This window comes from Chiloscyllium plagiosum, unplaced genomic scaffold (assembly GCF_037043375.1).
Source record: "Chiloscyllium plagiosum isolate Xiang-an unplaced genomic scaffold, Cpla_swu_hap1 HiC_scaffold_1, whole genome shotgun sequence".
NCBI lineage: Eukaryota > Metazoa > Chordata > Chondrichthyes > Orectolobiformes > Hemiscylliidae > Chiloscyllium > Chiloscyllium plagiosum.
The window spans coordinates 72,345,109-72,372,430 of record NW_028270139.1 but is presented as its reverse complement, the minus strand read 5'-3'; the positions used below and the strand labels follow the sequence as shown (position 1 = coordinate 72,372,430).

Genomic DNA, 27,322 nt, shown 5'->3' with positions numbered 1-27,322 from the left:
GCACTGTCACAATTGAGATTCTGTGAGCAAGATGTAATTGGGATAAGGCCAAAAGGAAAGTCAGTGATACAGTGAATATGAGGAGAAACTGAATGTCTTTTTATAGGGTCAAAGGGAATGATGATGGGGCAAGAACAAAGAAACAAAAGATGCTCCTAAAATAATAAAACAAGGAACAAAGTGGACCATAGATTATGATTTAGATTAGATTACATTAGATTACATTACAGTGTGGAAACAGGCCCTTCGGCCCAACAAGTCCACACCGACCCACTGAAGTGTAACCCACCCATACCCCTACATTTACCCCTTTCCTAACACTATGGGCAATTTAGCATGTAAACTCCACACGTGTAAACTCCACACAGTCAGTCGCCTGAGGCGGGAATTGAACCCGGGTCTCTGGCGCTGTGAGGCAGCAGTGCTAACCACTGTGCCGCCACATGATCTGAAATTTTTGAATACAATGTTGAGTCCTTGAACTTCTGAAGTGTCTAATTGAAAGAAGAGGAGCTGTTTCTCAAGCTTACATTGAGCTGCCCTTAAACAGCGTAGTAGGTCAAGGTCAGAAATGTCAATGTGAGAGCAAGGTGGTGAATTAAAATAATCAGCCACCAGAAAGCTGGGTCAAATTTGCAGAACATAAAGGTGTAATCCAATCTGGGTTTAGTCTTGCCAATATTGAGATGATGTTATGAACAACAAGTAAAGTTGACTAAGTGGGAAAAAGCATTACATAAATCATTGCTTTGTCTCGAGGTGTTTGGTTTTTTTTTGACAATGAGGAAGAGGAGAAAAAAGGGTGCAACTCTTATTGTTTATGTATACATGTTCCAAGCTGAAAGATCGCAGGTAAAATGTTAACTTTAATTGTTTGCAATTATGGTGCCATAACCTTCTGTGTATTTCCAATATTTTGTGTTTTTATTTCAGATCAGCATCATAATATACATAGAATTTTGATTACTTTCACCCACTTTGTTGTGCAGTAACAAAAATTACATGTACAATAGGCTAGGAGATCATTACGTGCCATTTTTGCAGCCCTGTTTCCATTAGTTGGGCTTGTTTTAAAATTAACACTCTTCATTTTTCACACAAAATAGGTAGCATATTGCTATACCAACAGTTACAAATGGCATATCAACAGTTTACATATGGAACCTACTGCCACAGCAGTGATTGAGATAACTAGCAAAGATGCACTTAAGATGAAACTAGGTACACGAGAAAAAAATGAACAGAAAGATATGTGGATGATGGATGCATGGAAGCATGAGTGAAGTATAACCATCAACACTAACCAGCAGGATAGTATTATCTATTTTAAGTAAATACAAAGTTACTGTGTATACCGATGTTTATACTAATATACTATTTAAAATTAATTATAAATTTTCTACAGAGGGAGCAGTGAGAGGAGAAAAGTGTGATTCTTTCCCCAATCCCAGTTGTGAAGTGCCTGTTGCCATGATTTAGAGATATTAGAGTGCAGGAGTTTTTCACTTGATACATCACTCTTACATCCTGCTATAGTACACACAGTACACTTATCATTTAAATATATCTTAGGACAATTCCTACAAATAGTTACGCAACAAAGATTATGCAGGAGAATTCCATTATACTAATTTACCTATGGCTAGAGTCATGACTTTCAGCTTAGTGCGCACTAGATGGACAATCTCGCTCTTCTGCAATGGTGTTGATCTGCAGCATATAACAGCACGGCATCGTTGAGTAAGTTCCAGAAACCTGTCTTGCAGACTTTCATGTAGCACAAATTCTAAAGTTTTTCCATCAATAACCAAACCAATATGAGGTTTGGTCTCACAAGCTGAAGAGGCAGGATGGCCATTGACATCAGAAATGTTCCTTTCAGCAGTGGCCTTCTCTATGATTTCTGCCATAATTTTATTAATCATGTCTTCACAAACTTCCTGTAACAAGAGAAACAGATGAGTATCAGACTCCTAGAAATTTTCAAACAGAAGATTGGGGCAGGACATTACACAGGAGTTTCACTCAAAATCAAGGAAGACATTTTGTTCGGAGATGAAAAGCAGAAAAAAAGTGCTTGTAGAAAAAGATTTGCAAAATCATCTGAAGTCATTTGATTGTCAGTTGATATAATCAAGCATTAATATTAGTTGCGTAGGTCGAGGTTCAACGAAGAATAAAAGATGTTGGCTAAATATACTTATCTGAAGTTCTCTTGCATTAACTGTGGGTACTTGAATGACTAACTTATAGTTCACTGTTGTACAATGTAGAAGACATTAGGGCCACCCTGCTCCATATCTCATTACAGTTTTGAATTCAGCTCTGTGTCCATGTCTGCATCAAGTGTTGGGCAAGGGTGATTTTTCTTGACACCAAGACATCATTTGACTGCTTGTGGCATTAATGAATCCTAGTGAATTCAAGGCAATGGAAATCAAGGGGCAAAGTATATACAGGTCAGACTGATGGGTCAGCATAAAGGAAGATGATTGTGAGAAGCTAATTATCTAAGTCCAGGGCAATGCTGCTGGAGTTGCTCAGTATAGCAACCATCTTCAGCAGTTTCAACAGTTTCTTTTCATCAGACAGGTCAGAATTTAAAATGTTTGCCAATGAATGGAATATTCAGTATGATTCGCAACTCCTTACATACTGAGGCAGTCCTTGCCTGCGTGCAAAAAATACCTAGAAAACATTCAGGTTGGGCTGATATATAGTAAGCGAGATTTGCATGGCACAAGTGGAGATAATGACTATCTCCAGCACACCCCCTCTTCACATTCAATGGTTTTATCATTCTTAACTTTACCACTGTGAACCTCAAGGGAGTTACCATTGACCAAAGCTTTAATGAGATCAGCTATACTAATATTGTTACTAAAAGAACAGGTCAGAGGCTGGAAACTTTGAGTAGTCAGGAAATGAATTACTTGTTGCAAAGCCTGTCCACCATCTACCAAGCGGAAGTTATGAGTGTGACTTGCCTGAATGAGTGCAGCTCTACCAACACTCGAGAGACTTGACACCATGGATGACAAAGCAGCCACTTGATTAACATCCCATAAACCACTTTAACCATGCACTCCCTCTACCACCGATGCATACTGACAGCAGAATAAATAATCTACAAGATGAATTACAACAACTTATTAAGCCTACTTTGACAGCGACTTTCACATCTGTGACCTTTCACTTACAGGTCCAAAGACAGCAGAAGCCTGGGAACACCATCAACTACAAGTTTCCCTCCAAGCCACTAATCATCCCGACTTTGAAATATACTGCCATTTCTTTATAGTTGCTGGGCCGAAATCCTGGATACTCCTTCCTAACAACCTTGTGGGTGTGTACACACTATGTGAAGTGCAGCAGTTGAAGAAATTGACTCACCAATGCCTTCTCAAGGACAAATAAGGATGAGAAACAAATTATGGTCTTTCCACACATCCCATGAATATTCAAGAAAATACACACAGCAACATAAGACCATTTGATGACATGTATCCCACTATGATAGTTTATGGTCAATATATTAATTCTCTTCAATTATATTCAATCTTATACAATAGCAATTTGAATATTGCTGAAAAGAGTTATGTACCACTGAAGCTTTTCATCTTGCACTCATCAGTACAAATGTAAAACATTCAAAATTTCAAACGAACATCAATTTATACCACAAGAGAAGCAGGCAAATCAACACTGATTGGCTAAGACCTTTCAATGTGTTTCTACACACATTAAACACATTTATTTTGTTTGCAGAGAATGGGTGTCAGTAAGCATAAAGGAGTCATGTTATGAGCTTATTATCTTAAACTGGTTGCCAGTTTGGCTATCAATGTATTCAGGATTGTTCAACATGTGCTGCCCAATCATTGAATCATATTTAACAGTAGACATTTTGCTTTGGTTTTGAAATGTGGACTGCTAAAGTAAGGCATGTTATAATTTGTTGGAAACATCACAAATGACAATCATATTTAAGATTTCTGGAAAATTCTGCAAGATGCATATTCCCTTTAAATATTTTACCCTGTGGTGATTTAATTATAGAACATATAAAAGTAATGTTTAAAGAAAGAATTAACATTTATTGCATTCAATTTGAAAGCTAGAGGCATTCTAATTATTAAGCATTGTATAAATTCTATTTACTAGTAAATAACCTTTATTGTTCTTCTAATGTTTTCAACAGCAGTTAGTTCAGGATTTCCTTACAGCTTTTTAAAAGATATTTATAGAAATTAGAAAAATTAAACAAGTATAAACCAATTAAAGGACAATGTCACATGAAAAGGAGACAGAATATGCTGATAGCAATAAACATGTTGAGTAGTGTCAGTGGAGCTGAAAGAAGTCAATTTTTCTGGTGTAGGCTCAGCATCTGAAGGATACGAAAGATTAACTGTTATCATAAAATAATAGAATAAAAGAAAAAATGAAAATTCACAAAATGAACAGACATACACAAGACATTGAATGATCTGTAAATAGCGATGGAGAAAACAGAAAATGGAAAACCTCATATTTCAGAAGTACAAAGATATTTTATTGATTCAAAGCAACCAAACAAGAGTACAGCTTGAAGGTAGCATCACTTAACCTTGACCACCAGAGGCTGCCCTTGACAGCATGTGAAAATCATCCTACTATATTCCCACAGCTCAGTCACCAAGTAATGTGCCAGTCTGTGGCTCTTTCCTGATCAGGAAAAAGAGTGTCCTACACAGGTCTCCTTTTCCACAATCAATAATAGACTATTAAGGAACAGAGAGAAAGTGAGGACTGCAGATGGAGAGCTAGAGTTAAAAAGTGTGGCGCGAGAAAAGCACAGCAGGTCAGGCAGCATTCGTGGACCACGAGAGTTGACCTTTTGTGCATAAGCCTTTCATGAGGAATGTTTGGGGGTGGTGGGCGGAGGGGGCATAAATAGGAGTGTGGGAGTGCGCCTGAGGAAGTTGGCTGGGAAGGCAATAGGTGGATGCAGGTGTGGGAGGGTGACCGTGATAGGTAGGTGGGGAGGATGGAGCAAATAGGTAGGAAGGAAGATGGACAGATCAAGAGGGTGATGCCGAGCTGGAGGGCTGGATCTGGGATGAGGTGGGGGAGGGGAGATTTAGAAACTAGTGAAGTCGACGTTGATGTTATGTGGCTGAAGGATCCCGAGGCGGAAGATGAGATGTTCTCCCTCCAGATGTCAGGTGGCTTGGATTTGGCAGTGGAGGTGGCCCAGAACTTGCAGACCTTTAGTGGAGTGGAAGGGGGAATTAAAGTGGTTGGCCACAGGGTGGTGGGACTGTTGGGTGTGTCCCCCAGAGATGTTCCCTGAAATACTTTACGAATTGGCGTTCTGTCTTCTTGACGCAGAGGAGATTACATCAAGAGCAACGGACACAGTAGATGAGGTGGGTGGATACGAGGGCATGTTTCTGCCGGATGTGAAAAGATCCTTTGGGGCCTTGGACAGAGGTGAGGGGGGAGGTGTGGCTGCAGGTATTACACCTCTTGCGGCCAGGTGTAGAGGGTGGGTTGGTGGGGGAGCATGTAACTAACGAGGGAGTCACTGAGGGAATGGGCTCCGTGGAACACAAATAGGGGTGGGGAGGGAAATAAGGGAAATAAGTAATGGGGTCTGACTGTAGGTGGCAGAAATGACAGAGGATAACGTACAATATCTGGATATTAGTGGGGTGGAAGGTGAGAACCGGAGCTTTCAATCCTTGTTGCGGTTGGAGGGGTGGGGTTGAAGGGAAGAGTTGCGGGAAGTGGAGGAGATGCACTGGAGAGCACTGTTGATCATATGGGAGAGGAAACTACAATATTGGAAATAGAAGGAATTGCTCCTCCTGGGAGGAGATACAACGGAAGAAGGCGGTGGAAGAGGCCCAGCACTTGAATGTCCTTGGCGGAATGAGAGGGGGAGTTGAAGTTGTCGGTGGGGTTGTATGGTGTGTGCGTCCCAGAGATGTTCCTCTGCCTCCGCGATATCTCCTCCCAGGAGGAGCAATTCCACTCCAGGGCATCCCAGATGGCCTGCTATTTCAAGGACCACAATTTCCCCTCCCACATGATCAACAGTGTTCTCCAGGGATCTCCTCCACTTCCTGCACCTCTGTCCTTGAACCTCACTCCTCCAACTGCAACATGGATAGAACGCCCCTTTGTCCTCACTTTCCATCCCACTAATATCCGAAAGAGTGTATTATCCTCTACCATTTCTCCACCTACAATCAGACCCCACCACCAGATACCTATTTCCCTCCCCACCTCTTTCTGCATTCCACAAAGATCATTCCCGCTCTGACTCCCTTGTTCGGTCTATGCCCCCTACCAACTCACCCTCCACACTCGGCACTTTCCTTGCCACCGCAAGAGGTGTAAAACCTATAACACCACATTCCTGAAGAAGGGCTTATGCCCGAAACATCAACTCCCCTGCTCCTTGGATGCTGCTGGACCCGCTGTGCTTTTCCAGCGCCACACTCTTCGACACTGTTAAGGAACAGAGGCAAACCTTTGACTGGTCCAACTAATCCTACATTGAATTAGTTATTTTCTAAATATCTGTACATTTCTGTTCTCATCAAGAGCATGGATTAGGACAAGAGAAATTCAGGACAAATGTCAAAAAAAGTACTGCGCATCAGTAAACTTTTTCTGTAGTAATTTATCACGCTTGGTTTCCTGGAAGCAAATTCAGAACTTGCTCCAAATCAGAAAGTTTACTATGAATATGCACTGTGCCAAATCCGAAAATGCTTAAAGCAAATAATCACGCCAAGAAATAGAATTAGGTACAGGCTGTCATTATTTTGCTTCAAGACAGAATAACATTTGTGATTCATCTAACTTTTGACTCTGAACCTTGGTAATTAAGCTGACTTCGAATAAACAGATCTCCATATGCCCAGTGAACGCGAGCCAAACATGTTGGACTGCTGGCTGCATTCATGTTTCCTTCAGTCATTAACTAAAGACAAGCACAATTCAAAACAAAAAGAATAATATATTTTAATCTTAATTCCAATTTCGAATTGCATTTGGATGTTTTGTACATTTTGGAGGAATTTTCACTTTGTTGATCAGGTGAACCTGGCACAGAAGCAAATTAAACATGGCATCAATTCAGATCAAACTGAAACACTGTCTCTATCAAAACTATCTAATCTAAATTCAAGAGATCAAAACTGAGAAGGGAAAAGAAATATTCCACTCAGTTGCTTTTTTTGTCAATGATAACAATTATACACATTCCATCAAACTCACTAACTACTTTCCACCTCCACAAAAATAATGGAGAAAGGTATAAGATAACAGCTGGATACCAAATTAGAAAACTTAAAACAAAACCTGAATGAATCAGCAAAATGCAAATCACATTACACAACTGTTCTTTTGGTTTCCAAAAACATGTTGCACAGGAGATTTAGAGTGAAAGGACGACTTGACCCGAACCCTTGCTCGAACACACAAACAAATCATTTTCAATTTATTTCCTTTTCTTTCTTTTTCCATCCCCATCTAAAAGACTATTCTTACTCAAGAAAACTCCATATAGCTCAGCTGTGCCAAGTGTCACAGGCAAGATGGAGAAGTGATTGACTTATTATAAAATGCTTACAGTGTGGAAGCAGGCCATTTGCCCATCAAATCCACACCGACCTCTGAAGAGCATCCCACCCAGACGCATTCCCCTTACCCTATCCTGTAACTCTATTTCCCATGGCTAATCCACCTGCACATCTTTGGACTTTCTCCTGTTACTGACTTCTGTACATAACAGAGATAGTTTCTATTTTTTAATTTTAATGTTAATGTTAAAAAAAGGGAAAAGAAAAGTGCATTTCCCTAAAATCTTTGTATTTAAAAAAAAACATTATTTGGGGTTAAAATAAAATAGGGCTTATTACTGCAGTCAAAAACCAGGTGAAATGGTTTGTAAAATAGAATCATACACACATCCTTCCAACAAAGAAAGGAAAAGGGAAAGCAGAGAAGTTACAAATGATTTAAAATCAAAGATGTTAGTTCACATTAACTGGACCGTCCAGCAAGTTAACTTTTGGATGAGGTTTTTTCAATTGACTAGAAGCTTCTTTTGCAGGAGCTCAGTCACAATCAAATTGCTGCTATAAGGAATGGGTTCATTTTGCAGGCAACACAAGTCTCTTTTCAGGAATCAGACTTTTTAGGAGATATTGAAGTCACAGACAGAAGCTCAGCTAAGTCTAGAGCTGATCATTCTTGGGGTGTTACAAGCAGACATACTCACAGAACTCTGAGTGCATTCTATACAGGGTTTTGTGTAACTGCAGGATAACGTCTGAATCCTTATACTCCAGCCCTTCACATGAAGGCTAACATTCCACTAGCCTTTCTGACTATTGTCAATACCTGTGCATGGAATTTTAAAGAGCTGTGGACCTGAACCCCAATTCCCATTGGAACATCCACTTTAAGTCTTCTAAAAAAAACTTGATCTTTTCCTTTTCAATCTGAAATGGACAACCTCATGCTTATATTAAAATGTATCTGCCACAGTTTTGCCCATTCACCTAATCTATCAACATCTTGTAATGTTATCCTCTGAGGTGTCTTGGAAGTTTAAACTAAAAATGTTCCTAGAGAGCAGATGGTTTGAGACAAGATGATCAGTGAATGACAAAAATGAAAAGTTAAAAAGAGGAAGTTAACTTCTATTTTTGTGTAATAACCTAACAGAGTGCATGTCAGTTGTAGGTGGAGTTGTGGACAGTGAGGAGGGCTGTTGTCGGCTGCAGAGGGACTTAGATATGATGCAGAGCTGGGCTGAGGAGTGGCAGATGGAGTTCAACCCTGCCAAGTGTGAGGTTGTCCATTTTGGAAGAACAAATAAGAATGCGGAATACAGGGTTAATGGTAGGGTTCTTAGTCAGGTGGAGGAACAGGGGGATCTTGGGGTCTATGTACATAGATCTTTGAAGGTTGCCACTCAGGTGGATAGAGTTTGCAAGAAGGCCTATGGAGTATTATCGTTCATTAGCAGAGGGATTGAATTCAAGAGTCGTGAAGTGATGTTGCAGCTGTACAGGACTTTGGTTAGGCCACAGTTGGAGTACTGTGTGCAGTTCTGGTCGCCTCACTTTAGGAAAGATGTGGAAGCTTTGGAGAGGGTGCAGAGAAGATTTACCAGGATGTTGCCTGGAATGGAGAGGAAGTCGTACGAGGATAGGTTGAGAGTTCTCGGCCTTTTCTCGTTGGAACGGCGAAGGATGAGGGGTGACTTGATAGAGGTTTATAAGATGATCAGAGGAATAGATAGAGTAGACAGTCAGAAACTTTTTCCCTGGGTACAACAGAGTGTTACAAGGGGACATAAATTTAAGGTGAAGGGTGGAAGGTATAGGGGAGATGTCAGGGGTGGGTTCTTTACCCAGAGAGTGGTGGGGGCATGGAATGCGCTGCCCGTGGGAGTGGTAGAGTCGGAATCATTGGCGACCTTTAAGCGGCATTTGGATAGGTACATGGATGGGTACTTAATCTAGGTTAGAAGTTCGGCACAACATCGTGGGCCGAAGGGCCTGTTCTGTGCTGTATTGTTCTATGTTCTAACTTTCAGACAATGAATTCACAAATTTTGGAACTCAGCTTTACTACTTAAGGGAATTTGCAAGAATACAAGTACAATTGTTCTTCGTGGGTTTATCTCTGGGTGGAAGACTTATGTACAGGCATGACTGGTACAATAAGCAACGTAGTTGTTCTTTCCATAAACTTCATATCTCTAGGAAACCTTCCATCCTGCTTTGCAAATTTTATGTTTAAATATTTTCAATGCCTGTGGCAAAAGCCCTACTACCGAATTAGATAGCAGACATTGAAGAATTTTACTGAAGAATTCAAATTTTTGTATCCGAATAATTCCTTGTAATTTGTCCAGAGGATCTTTTTTTCAGTTATACAACCTTGTTTACGTTTTTTTAAATGGACCATTGCTGGATATTCTTTAAATGACTGCTATCAAATGCAGATTGGGAAAGATGACTGCTCCAGAAATTTTCAGCATTACCTAAAAGGTGAAGTAAAGTCACCATATTCCTATAATGGCAGACAATTCATGGTGGGTTAAAGCTGAGGGTCACCATGTCTCAGGCAAGGGGAAAGATTTAGAAAGGGTGATCTTCATGGCAACCTCAAACTGTAAGGGAATTGAGCTGTTGGCGTTGCTCTACATCGCAAACCTGCTATCAGGCAAATGACCAACCCCCAGATTGCAGCAATTACCAAATCAAAAGCAAACTCATCATCTCCTTGCATTGTATTAACATTCACCCAAGTCAAAATTACAGATTTGTATGAGATGTCTACTTCAGTCAGCTTTAAACGCAGGAGACAATCAAACCCATTAAAGCTTAACTTGATGCAAATAACTCCACGTGCAACTATTACAATAATAAAATAATTTCTCATGAAAGATCTTCAAAACCACCACATTAACTAACTGTTTCAACCAGAAACCCTCATCATATGACTGAAACATCTGGTCTGTTTGAACCATCACTAATTATTTAACTATAACTATTGTTCATTAGTCTGCTTGTAATAGACACCAAATCTTAGGAAGGGTGTTTTGGCCCTGGAGGGAGTTCCATACAGGTTTGCAAGGATGATACCAGGACTTCAGATGTTAAGCTTATTCTCCGGAATTTAGAAGGTTAAAGGGTGATCTAGTCAAGGTTTTCAGGATATTAATAGGGAAAGATAGGCTGATAAAGATGAACTATTTCCACTGACTGAAGATTCTAAAATTAAGGGTCACAGTCTAAGGATTAATGCCAGACCATTCAGGAGAATGTGAGGAACGACGAAGAGGCAGGCATAGCTGGGGCCCATTCGGGTGCCTATGGCTACTCCTTTGGTTTGGAGGAAGTGAGAGGATTGGAAAGAGAAATTGTTGTCAGAAAACACTTCTACATTTCAGCAAAAAAAATGGCAGAGGAACTGAATAAAGTACTTGGTATTGGTTTTCACAATGGAAGACACCAGCAACATCCAAGAACTTCAGGGGAGTCAGAGGTGAATATAGTGGCTATCACTTAGGAGGGGGAAGTGAGAGGTCTAAAGGTGGATAAATACACTAAACAGATTATACCCCAGAGTTCTGAAGGAGATAGTGGAGACAACTTTAGTCATCTTTCAGAATTATTGGAGTCAGGGAGAGTCCATGGGATTGGAAAATGGTTAATATAACAGCCCTATTTAAGAAGGGAGCGAGGCAAAAGACAGGAAACTATAGGCTGGTTAGCCTGACCTCGGACAGTCCATTATTAAGGATGAGTTTGGTGTGTACTTAGAAGTGCATAGTAAAATAGGATTGAATCAGCATAGCTTCATTACTGTTTAAGGAAGAGAGTTCCAAACCTCCACTATTGTGTGTAGACTATTCGGCACAGGAGCAGAATTACACCAATTGGCTCAGTCTGCTTCACTATTCAATTATGGCTGATATCTTTCTCAACCCCATTTTTCAGCCTTCTCCCCATAACCTTTGATCCCTTTACTAATGCTTCACAAATCTATCAGAATTCTTTGAGGTAACAAGTTAGACAAAGGACAGCCAATGGATGCAATCTATCTGGATCTCCACAAAGCCTGTTATAAGGTGCCACACAGGAGGTTGTTAAGCAAGAGCATGATGTTCGGGGCAAGTACTGGTGTGGATAGGGAACTGGCTAACTGGCAGAAGGCAAACAGTAGTGATAAAAGGGAGTCTTTTTCTGTTGGTGACTTGTGGAGTTCTGTAGAGGTTGGTGTTGAGATCACAACTATTCACAATATAGATTAATAATCTGGATGAAGGAACTGAGGGTATTGTTGCTAATTTTGCAGTTGACACAAAGATAGATGGAGGTGTTGAGGAAGTGGAGAGACTGCAGAAGAACTTGGAGAAGGTCGGAGAGTGGGTTAAGAAGTGACAGATGGAATACAATGTAGGAAAGTGTGAGGTTATATACTTTAATAGGAAGAATAGAAGTATTGGCTATTTTCTGATTAGGGAAAAGCTTCAAAAATCCGAACCACAAAGGGACTTATTAGTCTAAGCTCAGGACACTCTTACAATTAGCACACAGATTTAGTTAGCAGTTAGGAATGCAAATGCAATATCAAGAGAGCTAGAATGCAAGAACAAGTATGTAATGTTGAGGCGATGTTAAGTTATGGTCAGACTGCATTTGGAATATTGTGAGCAGTTTTGGGCCCCGTATCTAAGAAAGGATGTGCTGGTTTTGGGTGAGGGTGCACAGGAAGTTGACAAGCATGATCCCACGGATGAAGGGCTGTTGAGGAATCTTGTTTGTACTCAGTAGAGTTTAGATAGATGATGTGGGAGTATCTGATTGAAAAACTTACAGAATACTGAGAAGGCCTGGATTGAATGCACATGGAGAAGATGCTTCCAGTAGTAGGACAGACGAGGATCCAAGGGCACTGCCTCAGAGTGAAGGGATGACTCTTTAGAACTGAGGGGAGGAGAAATTTCTTCAGCTAGGTGGTGGTGAATCTGTCGAACTCATTGTCACATAGGGCTATGGAAACCAAACTACTGAGTGAATTAAGGACAGAGAAAGATAAGCTCTTAATTAGTAAAGGGGTCAAAGGTTATGGGAGGAAGGCTGGAAAATGGGGTTGAGAAAGATATCAGTCATGAGTGAATAGTGGAACAGACTAATTAGTGTAATTCTGCTCCCAAGCCTAATAGTCTATACACAAACAGTAGTGGAGGTTTGGAGCTCTCTTTCTTAAATTCTGATCAATGCTAATTCAATTGTGAATTTTAAATCTCAGATAGACAAATTTCCCTGAAGAAGGGCTTATGCCCGAAACATCGATTCTCCTGTTCCCTGGATGCTGCCTGACCTGCTGCACTTCTCCAGCAACACATTTTCAGCTCTGATCTCCAGCATCTGCAGACCTCACTTTCTCCTCAAATTTTTATTATGCAAGTGTATGAAGGGATTTGGGGTATGGCAGGCATATGTAGTTTGGCCTCAAATCAGCCATGATCATATTGAATGGGTAGCAGGCTCAAGGGGCTAAATGAACTCTCCTGTTCCTAGGATAAGCTTCAACATAGAGTCATATAGAACATAACAGGCCCTTCGGTCCTTAGTGCTTGGCCCATGACCTTGAAAAGCACAGCCGTCAGGCAGCATCTGAGGAGCAGGAGAGTTGACGTTTCGACCATAAGCTCTTCATCAGGAATACTTGATACATTGACTCTCCTGCTCCTCGGATGCTGCCTGACCAGCTGTACTTTTCCAGCACCATACTTTTTGACTCTTCTCTCTAGCATGTGCCGTCCTCACTTCTCCATGGCCTTGAATGTCATCACATTTCAAGTGCTCATCCATACATTTTTAAAGGTTGAGAGGTTTGCTGTCTCAACTACCCTCCCAGGCAGTGTATTTCAGATTTCCAGCACCATGGGTGAAAACATATTCTCTCAGATCCCCTCTAAACCTCCTGCCTTCACCTTAAAATTATGCCATCTCATTATTAAGCTTTCAACTAAGGGGAACAGCTGCTGCCAATCCACCCTGTTCATTCCCCTCAATCTTACACATTTCAATTAGGTGACCCCTTCAACCTTTTCTGTCTCTCAAGAAAACAATCTGAGCCTGTCCAGACTCTCTTCATAGCGAAAATGCTCCAACCCAGGCAACCATCTGGTGAATCTCTTCTACAACCCCTCCAGTGAAATCACATCCTTTCTATAGTGCAGCGACTAGAACTGCACACAGTGCCCCATTTGTGGCCTAATCAAAGTTTTGCATCGGTAAAACATAACCTCCCTTCTCTTATAATCTGTGCCACGACTAATAAAGGCAAATTCCTGTACATCACTGTAACTATTGTATTAATCTGTCCTGCCACCTCAGGGATCTATGGACAAGCACCGCAAGATCCCACCATCCTCCGAGCTTCCTAATATTCTGTCACTTATTGAGTATTTCCTTATCTTGTTCCCAAGTGTATCACCTCACACTTTTCAGGGTTAAATTCCATCTGCCATTGATCTGCCCTTCTGACCAACCCACCTATATCTTCCTGTAACCTAAGATTTTCTCCTTCATAATTAAACACCTACCAATATTCGTGTCATCCAGAAGAATGGAATGAGGGATTTAGTGGAGGGAAGGCTTGTTTGATTGGCTGTACCTGCTTTCTCTCAAAAATGTGCACAGAAGAATCAGTTTCTATTTGGGTAGAGGCCGAGGCCACTTTTCCCTGGGTTGCACAATTTAAATTTTATATTCGCTGCACAGGCTTCCAAGGGGTCAGAAAGTCAACAGTGAAAGTGAGACAAGAGATTTGGCTCCGTAAGATAAATAGCATTAAAAATGTTACAAGGTGTGAATTATGTGCCAGGAGCAGGTGTCCTAAGCCATGACCCTCAGTGAAGCAGCCAATCTCCCCTTTGTCAATCACTGACTTTTCTTTTCCCACTCATCACGCTTCAGATAGATTTGCTGACCAACTCCTTCTCTGGCTCTGGTAACTATCTCAATGCTGTGATCACAGTCAGTCTCTGCTCCTACTCTCATTGCTATAACTGGATTGGTGATCAGTAATGCAGAACAAGTAAAAGATGGAATGTTGAAATAAACTAAAACTGGCTTTACACATGAAAGGAAAAATTATTCCAGGTGATATATTGCGTACATTGCAAGAAATAGAGGACCAGAGGAGGCAGTGCTATAGAACAGTACTACAGGCTCAGTGGTTTGCACTGCTGCCTCATAGCACCAGGGACCCAGGTTCGATTCCAGCCTCAGGTGGCTGTCTGTGTGGAGTTTGCACATTCTCCCCATGTCCGTGTGGGTTTCCTCCGGATGCTCCAGTTTCCTCCCACAGTCCAAAGATATACAGGTTAGGTGAATTGGCCATGCTAAATTGCTAAGCTTAGGTGCATTAGTCAGGGGTCAATGTTGAGTAATAAGGTAGGTGAATGGGTTTGGGTAGGATACTTTTCAGAGGGTTGGTATGGATTTGTTGGGCCGAAAGGCCTGTTTCCACAGTGTAGGGATTCTAACGATTCTAATAAATCAACTGTGGGGTAGAGATAATTGACGAGAATGGAGTGCTTAATAGTATTGAAGGCAGCAGAAATGTCAAGGAAGCACTTATACATGTCATGTTAATTTTGATCAATGGGATTTCAATATGGGTTTGATGGAAAACTGAGTAGATGGTTCCACAGGAATGCATTTGCAAGGCCTGTGCTCCAGAACCTTGTGAAAAACATGGAAAGGAAGTAGTAGTTAGTAAGTAAGTAAGAGAAATTGAATAGATTTTCAGAAGGGAGGAGTGAATACAGAGATTTATTAGAGATACAGGATCCAAAACAGAGAAAAACAGGTGGGTTGATAAAAATAATGGTAAAAATGAGCAAGATTTTAATTTGGGATTGTTGGTGGTGCAGGTGTTGATCATAATCCAGAGCTGAAGAAGACTGTTGCAGATGGTAAGAGCTATGTGCTCATGGAGGGGTCTATAAAAAGGGAATAGGGTTTATGGGTAGGGACATAAGAATAGATGTTTTTGATTTGGGATACTAAAACATATATGACCTGTCTGAACTGAGAATAAATGGCTCCTGTGGATGTGGTCAAAAATGATAATTTTTTTTGGAAACAGGACTTTGCAGCTGATTTTCTGCTCCAGAATGATCTTAGATTGGTTAGAGACAGCAGAACTTCAGGTAATAAAGCCAAATTTTCTGCAAAAAATAGTGACAAAATGGATGTCGTGATAACTAAATTCCAGTTACTTTATAGTTGTTAAGAATATCTTCAATAAGACACTTCAGTCTGTTCAGTTTTAAAATTTTTAAACACCCGTGTCTAGTAATAACTGATGTTTCAACACAACATGATGCACAAAGGTTTCCATTTACCTTGTTCTGCGTGTTAAGAGTAAAAATATGGTCTTTTCTTTCCAGGAGTTTAGATGCATAGGCAATATTAACAGCAGTTTCTTGTTTATCTCCTGTTAAGACCCAAATCTTTATCTTTGCCTTTCGAAGTGCCATAATAGTCTCTGGGACACCTTCCTGTAAACGATCTACAATGCCCGTAGCACCTAAACATAGAATTAGAAATTACAATATTTGTTATTTCCACACAAAATCACACTGATTGATTCAAACAGTTAGTCACGATTATTTATTGAGAATTATGTTTTCTGATATATCTAAAATCAGAGTATGAATTCACAGCTTAATTGAAATACATGAAAACAACTCCAAGATTCAATTCCTCATCATCTTCAAAGCTGCTGGATTTAAGGTTCAGACATATGGAAAACTGCTTCTGCTGCCTTTATGTGATCTGTTTTAAGTGTACGGAAACCAGGTGAGATGGCATTAGTGGTAAGGTCATTGGACTAGTAATGCAGGGGACGAGGCATTACTATAGTCCTGTGGTTGAATGTAATATATTACAAACCTTATCTTGGCATGTATCTAAACTTTATCACCTGTTGCCAACTTTACACATTTATGAAAGCGAATTGCACGCATATAAACCAATGGAGAAATGATGGCATTAGTGGTAAGGTCATTGGACTAGTAATGCAGAGGACGAGGCTAGTGCTCTGGGTATACAAGTTCAAATTCCACAACAGCAGCATGTGAAATTTAAATTCCATTCATACAAAAGTCTGAAATTCAAAGCTAGTCATTACTAATACTCCTGCTAAACCTACGTGGTCTACATGTAATGTGATAGAGTGCACCTGGAAATGGCCTTGCAAGCTCAGATTAATGGAAGATCTTGCCAATGACGCACAAATCAAATATTTCTTTTTAAATGGTTGCATTGTCACATTGCAATTTGAAGCCTTTCGAGCTCCTTAAAAAGAGAGATTCTCAACCAGGCAGTGCATGAACCATTCATAGATAACTTTTCTCAACCTGAGGTTTATTAAACCAAAACCTAGTCTTGATTTTATAATAAGGGGCAGAAGAATAAGGTGTGCTGAGGGAGGCTTCAGAAGCAAAAAGGATCATTATTATTTCAATTAATTCTACCTTCCAAATGATAAGTTTTGCTACTTACCTGTGAAATATCACCTTAGATCAAAGCATTGTACAAATACAAATTTTATGACTTTAAGGTGGAATGTTGCTATGCTCATTGATCCAGTAACCTCCCACCTTCTAACCTTTTGTCACCTGAGAATACACGTAACCTTAATTCCCTTTGAGAGGTTTTCTGCAACTGCGCTTATTAACTTGTTAAAGGGAATGTCTAAAATGTCAGACTGGCATGAACAATGGGAAAAACCCAGTCCTCCTGCAATGGCACACAAGATGATTTAATTCTTCTTAAAAATAATTGAGAAAAGTATGTATTTTACAGCAGATGCAATCATAAGTCCAGCTTCATCAGCTAAAAACAATCAAACCCCCACAATCTAAGCAATCCATATATATTTGAATAAAGATATAAACAATCATTTTAACATGCACAAAAACAGCTTCAATAGGCTGAAATTTTACTGGCTTTGACGATTTTGAGAATTCACGATCAAAAATGGACAGTGACCCTGTTGATCCTTCCTGACCTTCCGCTTTTGCAATCTTACTGAAACAGGCCAATTAAGAGGTTACCTCTAGGAACACATCCAATTCAGGATAATGGGTAGAAGAGACACCAAACTGCCTTAATGAGAAAGCCTAAAATTGTCAGCATACCAGAAGATCGAGACGTTACTGCAAAAGGCAGAAGGATACAAGGGTTCTCTTGGAGTTTTAGAATTTAATGCATGCATGTGGCCACAGTTTCCAGCCATTCCTGTGGAAAAGAACAGCCTTCACAGGTCAGCTGGTGGCAACTGCTGTGGCTGAAACAGCCCTCGTGTGAAAAATAAGAGGGCTTGCTTTACACTCAGGAAGATATCCATCTGCAATCTACCTACAAGTGGGTACTTAAATATTCAAATTGTCTACCCGCCGCTGCCAGGGATGGCCTATTTATGTCAAGATGGTCTCTGATCCAACATCTGCATTTCAAAATTTCCTCCTGATTCCACCTTCAAGTCCAATTCCTGGGAATCAGAAACGTCCCAACTATAGAATTAATTACCACCTGCTGAGCAAGGTAAGCAACCAAGTAAACAATCAGAAAAAAATTTGAATATATTCCTAACACAATACTAAAATAAATACGTTAAGCCAAACAGCTATAACAATATGCATGATTCCATTCTTTTGTTCTTGCAATTATTTACCAAGCAGTGTTAGGTTAGTTTCCAGCTTAAGAGCTGATTCAAATAGTAGCTCCTCTTGGTTATCAATACTTGTCTCTGCTAACAGATGAAATTGTAGCCACTTTGAGTATTCAGAATCATTCATCACCTACAGAAAAGAAAGTATGATGCTTAGAATGAGGCATCTTCAGCCCAACAGTATCTAAATATGAACATGAGCACTATACATCTGTACAAGAATAACCTATTGTCACAAGAGAATTTGATAATTTTTTTAGCACTTTCTTTTATTTATTTATATTGACACAGTTAACTTATTCCAAGGTGAATGAATGTCGGGTTTTCTTTCACATTTCACAAAATGCAACATGATCACCTTTGGAAACACGAAATTATCAGTTTTAACAGACAATGAAGCTATGTATTTCTGAACATCTGCAAGGTTTTCACAATGATGTCATTTCAGTTTCCTGACTGAACATCGGCAGGAGTTGCCGAATTAAGATATCAATAAACAATCAGGAATGCACAAAATCAAGCAAATTATATTCTATCTCCAAGATAACTCATTTGTTTCTGACACTGAATGGTATTAAGACTACTCAAAGATATTAGAATCCAGCTTTTGAGTGTTCTCAAGTTAAAAATCACACAATACGAGGTTATAGTCCAACAGGTTTATTTGGTAGTACTAGCTTTTGGTGGGCTGCTTCTTCATCAGGTAGCGTTTTGGAGAAAATACAGAGAATCACCAGGAGACGCAGAGAGTTCTTCAAGAAGTAGGTCTTTTATTTGCAAACAAAAAACCATGACACTAAGAAAGCAGATTTTCGAATGCCCTCGAACCTCAGGGTCCATGGATGTTTATTTTCTTTTTATCATGTTTCTGTTAGCTTATCTGCATGTCCAACTATATTAATCAAAGTACCTCACTCTAGCTACACAATAAACCAGCGATGTTACTTCCCATTATCTCTTTAGTTGTACATTCTACTTAATGTTATTCTAATGTCACAGTTAGATATTTATTGCTAACTCTGCTACAGTGATCTTCCATTCCAGACTAACCTGTCATGATAGATACTTAGCTATTGCATCTATTACAATAGTCTCCTGTCTCAAGCTGACTCTACTAACTATTAATTAGATATTTTAATGTCATGTCCTAAATATTTATGGTCCCAATCCTGTCATAATAACGCTTAACAGAGAAACCTGCTTTATTACTTGTGTTACCTCATCTCGCCATAGTGACCTTTTAGCCTTAACCTTACTCTGCTAATTGGTGTAAGAGCATTCCACTATTCTTATCCCATCCTGCCTTCCACAGACTAGAGATTGCCGGTGGTCTTCATGCTTTAACCCTTCCCATGCTTTCATGTTCTTTATTTTCCATAGTAGCTAGTGGGGCAGGATCATAGGACACAGAATTTATCGCAAAAGAGCATAGCGTCTTGCAAGTGATATGATATATTGAACAAACTTAGATTTCTGTTAAGTCTGTAATCTTTGAGAATGGATTGCAGGTTTCCATTCATTAGTATTTCAGAATTGTATTCACAGATACATTCTATTTTGTCCAAAAAGCACACAATCTGTAGGCAGTCAATCCTTGTGGAATGTTATAAATTCCTACTTTGAAACTAGAACCAGCCTGACTCAAGACTAGGATACAGACAGATTGTAACCTCACACTTTTAATGCATTTTCTGAGCTGAGATGTCACTTTTCTTTATAAAAATATAAGTCATCTCGGGAATGTGGCTTGAAAGAAGTTCTGAGATTTACATATTAATGAATCAAAACCTGCAAACCCTTCTAATAAAATGAAAGACATAACAGCAATCTAGGTTTATTCAATATATTGCATCAATGTATGACACTATGATTTTTTGCGATAAATTCTGTGTGCTATGATCCTGATCCATGGGCTACCTAATGAAGGAGCAGCACTCCGAAAGCTAGTAGTTCTAAATAAACCTGTTGGAATATAACCTGGTGTTGTATGATTTTAACTTTGTTCACCCCACTCCAACACGGACACCTCCACATTATGGCTACCTTCTTTCAAGCTGTTATTCTATACCAATGCTTTAGCTGATGACCCAGCTGTGATGCTGAATACCAACTGTCTTCACTAGGGAAGATGATGAAAACTTCACAAATGGAAGAGGTAGAAGTTAGATTAGATAGGATTAAAAATAGGAATTAGAAGTTGGGAAAATCTCAAAAATAAAGTTGGTTGCCCCAAGCTCCAAGCCCCCCTTTGATCATTCGTGTCAGTGAACTGGGATTACAAATATTCCAGCCATGTTCAAAAAAAAAAGAGGAATTACAGGCCAGTCAGCCTAGCGTTAGTTTAGGGGAACTTTTGAAGCAATAATGTGTAAATAAATTAATTGCCATTTTAAATCAGTAAAAGGTAGTCAACATAGTCCTATTGGACCATTGGGCTGCTGTCTCATTACGTATAGATGACTGATGGTGGTTTAACTTGAGAGTCACTATACCTCAGGAGAAAGCACAGGTTGAGAAGGAGAGGCCTTCATGGTGACCTCAACTGGTATGGAAACTGAACCCATGCTGCTGGCATTACTCTGCATTGTAAACCAGATGTCTATCCAAATGAGCCAACTGATCTTCTAAATTAACATCAGTACCCATCTGTTAAGGGAAAACTGTGTTTAACTTCACTGCATTCTTTGAAATAAGAAAGGATTTTTGTAATATAAAGTGGTGATGCCCAAGGATTGATATGAGAACCACTTTTCTTTCTGCTATATTACATTTCCACACTGTTGGGTTTCTATGATTAATGCTCTCAACTTGGCACAATTGTTACCAATTCTAAGCTTGCAGGTGACACAAATCTTGTATACTTAAATAATGTGGAGGATAAGAGCAAACACAGGCTGTTTGCACAGACTGGTGAAATGGGCAGTTAACTGGCAGATAAAGTTTATTACAGACATCTGTGAAATGATATACAGAGGAATCTCGATTATCCAAAGGACACGGGCAGGGAGTATTTTGTTTGGTTTGTCAAATTCTGGATAATTGAATGCTGAATAACTCGGTTTAGCCAAGCATCAGGACCTTGCGATCTTGCTGGATAATCCAATATTCGGATAATTGAATGCCGAATAATCGAGGTTCCTCTGTATTTTGGTTGCAATACTGTGAAGAGGCAATGGACAGTACAATTCTAAATTGAGTGTGGAAACAAAGAGACATCAGTGTACATATGCATAAATTGTTGAAGGTGGAAAAGCAGATGGAGAAAGCAGGTAAAACAAAAACAAAAAAAAATCAGGAATCTGAGCCTTGTGAATAACTGCACAGAGTACCAAAGCAAGGAAGTTGTGACACACCTTTAAGAATCAGTTGGTTAACTTTTGTGTATAATTCTCAGGAACACATATTAAGGAGGATATGAAGATTTTAGAGAAGGTTCAGAAAGGATTTGGGAGAATACTTCCAGGGCTGAGAGACTTCAGTTGGGTGGATGGATAGTTGGAACAGCAACTCAAACTTCTCCATGTAAAATTGATTGCATTCACAGACAATGAATGCTAGGGATCAAGTTTATTTGCTTCCTTTACTGGTGTGTGGTGGTTACTCTTAAATCAAGTCAAAATGTATCATTCTCAAACTGATACACAGCACTTGACGCTGAAGATGGCTCCATGGCTTTCATGAAAGGCACTCAGATCCCACATGGTAGGATGGTAGGGGATGCCGGGGGTCATGTATGAAGGCAGTAGGCTACCTAAAAGCTGTAGGAATTGCTGACTGTCAAAAGGATAAATTTATCAATGTGCTACCAACATAATAGGTATTCAAAGATACATTTCTTGGTATGGTTGTACAACAATGCACTTTGACAAAATGTAAGCTGTTGTTATTGTCGAATTACTCCCCTTTGATATGGGGAAGGGCACAGAGTATGTCACATGTAGTGGATTAGCATGAAGACCACTATTCTGGTAAAACCCCATGACAGTTCAAGTTTACTTTCTCTCTTCTGAGAGAAGACAATGAAGTTTCCACTGCTCCTGTAAAGCACCTGTGTCATCTTCCTGGTATTTCTGTGGAAGGCAAATTGCAGTGTATTGTTACTAGAGCCTGTTTCTGTCTAGAAAGATCATAAAGCACAGAAAGAGCGAAGGTGATCTTAACAGCTGCCAGGACAGTTGTTCTTATTTGAGGCTCCAGATTGTAATGAAAGATGGGGCAGTACCTCCTGTGTGAAGCAAAGTGTCCTAAGGTGCCGATCGAAGCTCATTACAAAGTAAGAATTTTGCTCCTGGATGATTCTTTTAACACTGGGCTTTCTAAAAAAAAAGCCTTCCTTCCCCTCGATGGTAGAAATTCCATGCTCTGCCACTGCATGTCATGCCCACAGGTATATGGCAATGTAAGACTGCTGCCATACCTTCGCAAAGCAATGTTATTTTCTGTCTTTCTGTAGTCAGCCAAAACCTCCAAATCTTTCCAGTGGCTCATCACACCACTAATATGAATCTCACCTGCGCAGAAGTATCTCAGCTGCAACTTGTGGACTGGCTCCTTACACAGTCCCAGAACAGGGTTGACTTTGCTTCATCCGGAATAAAGTGAGGATGACATTGTCAGAAATGTGTGTAAACCAATTTAGGCAACCTGATATTGCATTAAGCTAATGACATTAATGAAATGATGATTGTGCTCAATGGCTCTGGATACACACAGGGTCTGTGTGTATGCATGCATCATTCAAGGGGGCAGTATGTTATGATGCCTCCTATGCTGCTACTCTGCTGGTAGATTTTCACAGAGGTCGTGACATATACTGATAACAATGGAAATTTGTACCCATGACATATAATACACTCCCTTTTTCAATTTTCTATTGTAAGTAGGACTAAAATGGATTAATGAGAATGACAGGAAGAAGTCTCAGTGCAACTGGCATTCCACCTACTACTGCAGACAAAAATAATGGATTACCATAGCATTCAGGAAACAGGCAATGAAACAACATTCAATGCTTTTGCAGGGAAGTGGAGCATGAGCGCAGTTGGGAATTTAGCATCGATTTTTGTTTTCCCTAAGCTGAAACTGCATGACGAGGTGATTACATGCACAATGAATGCTAGGGATCAAGTTGCAATCATACACAGACTTATACACCAGCTGCCATAAGGCTCATATTTCAACTGTCTGATTATTTATATGACAACCTGCACAGGAAGACCGTAGGAAAATGGTTCCTGAGCAAGTAGCTCCGAGAGGCTGCCTTAGAATAGAGTGAAGGCGGCCTTCAAGCAGTTTGTTTTATTCCTTACTAGTGTGTGGTGACTACTATTAATTCCTGTCAGAATGTAACACTCTCAAAGTGGTAATACTATACACTGCTGAGTGTGGCAATTCTCAGTGATTGCTTGAAGGATGAAGTTCAGAACACAGTCAAAATGGGCAGGACACTGCACATGAAGGAACAGCAAAAAGCAGAATTGTAGTTGTTAACGGAGGTTTAAGAATTAGGGGAACAGGCAAGCTCCTCAGTAATCACTATCATAAGTTGGGCATAATGTGTGGCTAGCCTAAAGGACATCATAAATAGGTTGCAGAATATTCTGCAAGGGAAAGGGAATGAGCCACAAGTTGTGGCACATGTGAGTATGAACAGCATAAAAAGGGTACATTTTAAGTTTCCATGGTAGACTTTTAGGAACATACAAATTAGGAGCAGAAGTAGGCCAGTCAAGCCTTCAAGCCTTCTCCATCATTCACGAAAATCAGTGTTCCAATTTTCACATTCCTATCTATCCCAACCACCTTTGATTCTCTTGCTTAACAAGGATCTATCTACAGAAACTCAGATACTACTACATGCTCTCATTTGGAAGTTTGCTTTCAATTTATTTCCATACTTCTCACCTTGACTTGATAAACCTCCAACATTTACCTCCTTTTTTTCTACTTATAGAGTCATAGAGATCTATAGCACGGAAACAGGCCCTTTGGCCCAAAGTGCCCATGCCACCCAGTTTTCAATTTAATCTTCTCTCCCTTTCTCTATTTCTGAACACTATCTACCAATATTCATTATAAGCTCACCAACTGCCATTGTCAGTTTGATTATATTTCCTCACACCTTCCTCCCATAAAGAATCTAGTCTAGTCATAATTTGTAGCTTCATTGTATCTGTTCTGACAAAGCTATCTTCCACAACCATGCTCTGTGTACCTTCCTTTTTCCTCAACTTTTGAGAAATTTGCCCCACTACCACACAGAGTCTTTACCCTATCCAACCTATTTCCACACACATCTGTTCTCGCCCCTTCCCCCTTCTCTCTGAGCCACAACAGGTCCTCAATTTTCATCCTACTGGCCTTCATAACCAAAGAATCATCCTCCTCCATTTCTGCCACCACCAAACATATCTGTCCCTCCACTCCCCCGTCAGCATTTCAAAGATAGCTTTCTTCTATGACAATTGGTCACCCCAACACTTCCCATGCGACCTTCACTTGAAATCACTGGAAGACTAACACTGGTCCTTTTACCTTCCCTCTCTTCACTGTCCAAGGCTAAAACTCTTCTTCCAAGTGGAATATGAATTTACATATACTTATCAATTTAGGAAACTGTGTCACTGATCACAACGTGGTCTCCTCTACACTGGTGACCAAATGCAGATTGGGTGACCACTGTATATAATATCTCCGTTCAGACAGCCAGCACAAATCTTTTTATTGTTTGCTATTTAATTAACTATTCTTGTTGTCATGCTCACATGCCTGTCCTTGGCTTGCTGCAGTGTTTCTCTGAAGCTGAACACAAGCTCCAGGAATAGCACCTTATCTTCCAATTAGGAGTTTACAATCTACTGGACTCAACATGTTGTTCAACAAATTCAAACCATAAACACTGCCTTCTATTCTGATTTTGCTTTATGCAAGCTTGAATCTTGTTTCTACTGTAATCAAATTGGACATAAGCAGGAGCTTACTTTTGCCAAAAAAAACTCATAACACCATATCCAAACAGAGTGGTTTTAAACCATACAGGTTTTTTTTACAAATACACAGTAAAATAGATGCTCTCAAATCAAGTAACAAATTCAAAAAATGTTGATAAATCCTGAACATTGCTATTGCATGCTTTCAATTTTCATTCCCTGGTGTGGACTGGCTTGTAATACACAAGTTGTGCAATGTCACATCTTGAATGTTCTGTTTCCATACCTTCTTAGCAATGCAGAGAGTACGGAGTCCCTCTTTGGCATAATCATCTAAATAATTTTGAGTCCTTTCCTGAATGATCTTCTGTTCCCCCTGGTCTGCAAGATAAACAAGTCAATTGAGAACCAGTCCTGCAACCTATCCTGTATGGCAGAAACATAATGTGTACAATTAAACACAGCCCATATTACATCTGAAAACATGCATGCTATATATTGGAACTTTGTTCAAAAGACTTAGAATCACAGAATTATTAAAGCACAGCATTAGTTTTGTATGTGCACTAGTGAAAGCCAGCTCTACATCACTAAACATTTCCTTGATTACTGTTCCTAAATTATCAGACTACTTACCCAACATCCAGTATTGGATGAGAAAAGTTGTCCAATTAAAATACTGGAAATATTTGTCCCTGCTCAAGATTCTAGTGCCTAGCTTTTCTCCCTCTCAACAGTCAGAATAAGCCAGTCTGTGTGGACCAGCAGGCAGGATTATTTGCAGACATTTTTAACCTCTCCTTACTATGATCTGAAGTCTCCACCTGCTTCAAGAAGACCACCATCATCCTGCTACCAATTAGAATCATGCAGCGTGCTTCAATGACTACCACCCAGTGGCTCTGACTTCCATAATCATGAAGTCATAGAGATGTACATTGTTGTGAGAAATTCAGCATGGCTCACATCAAAACCAGCATACCAACTTGCCTTGATCCTTTGCAATTCGCCTACCGGTGCAACACATCAACAGTAGATGCCATCTCCCTGGTGCTATACTCATCCCTGGAACAGCTTGATAACAAGGATACCCATGTCAGGATCCTGGTTACTGATTACAGTTCCGCCTTCAACACCATAATTTCAAACAAACTCCTCTGTACACTTCAAGACCGAGGTCTCAGCTCCCCCCTCTATAACTGGATCCTTGACTTCCTGACCTATGGACTGCAATCAGTAAGAACAGGTGACAACACTGCTTCTATCATACTCCTCAACATCTGTGCCCTGCAAGACTGTGTACCAGCTCCCTATTATACTCCTTGTACATTCATGACTGTGTGGCTAAATTCCAACCCAACTCCATTTACAAATTTGCTGATGACACCACTGTTGTAGGTTGAATCTCAAACGACAATGAGACAGAATAGAGGGAAGAGATTGAGTGCTTAAATGCGTAGTGTAAAGACACCAATCTCTCCATCAATGTCAGCAAACCAAAGGAACTGGTCATTGACTTCAGGAAGCAGAGTGGAGGGCACACCCCTGTCTGCATCAATGGTGCGGAGGTGGAGATGGTTGAGACCAGCAATTTTCTGAGATTGATGATTACCAACAATCTGTCCTGGTACACCCATTTTAATAGTCAATAAAGCACAACAATGTCTCTACTCCTTCAAGAGGCTAAGGAAATTTGGTATGTTCACAAGCACTCTTACCATTTTTTATAGATGCACCATTGAAAGCATCTTATCTGGATGCATCACAGTGTAGTATGGCAATTGCTCTTCTTAAGATTGCAAGAAACTACAGAAAGTCATGAACACAACCCAGTTCATCAAGCAAACTAGCCTTCCATCCACTGACTCCATTTATACTTCCTGGTACCGCTGGAAAGCTACCAACATAATCAAAGAACTCTTCCACCCCGGTTATATGCTCATCCACCCTCTTTCGCTGGGCAGAAGATATAAAAGTTTGAATACAGATATGAACAGATTCAAGAACAGCTTTTTCTCCGGTGTTATCAGGCTTTTGAACAGACCTCTTAAATATTAATTTTGATCTCCTTCTCTGTACTTTCTCTGCTGCTGTAACACGGTATTCTGCACTCTGTT

General features: G+C 40.0%; 1 protein-coding gene across 6 annotated transcripts in view; it reads right to left on the bottom strand.

Moving 5' to 3' along the window:
• The window catches only part of atp10d (ATPase phospholipid transporting 10D), a 226,472-nt gene that overhangs the window by 36,401 nt on the left and 162,749 nt on the right, over positions 1 to 27,322 (bottom strand). For all 6 annotated transcript variants that reach the window (XM_043691617.2, XM_043691638.2, XM_043691628.2 and 3 more), the window contains 4 exons: positions 25,492 to 25,586; positions 18,280 to 18,406; positions 15,944 to 16,128; positions 1,637 to 1,940 (listed from right to left, as the gene is read on the bottom strand). In XM_043691617.2, coding sequence (XP_043547552.1) covers positions 1,637 to 1,940; positions 15,944 to 16,128; positions 18,280 to 18,406; positions 25,492 to 25,586 — 711 coding nt within the window. The remainder of the gene's footprint in view (positions 1 to 1,636; positions 1,941 to 15,943; positions 16,129 to 18,279; positions 18,407 to 25,491; positions 25,587 to 27,322) is intronic.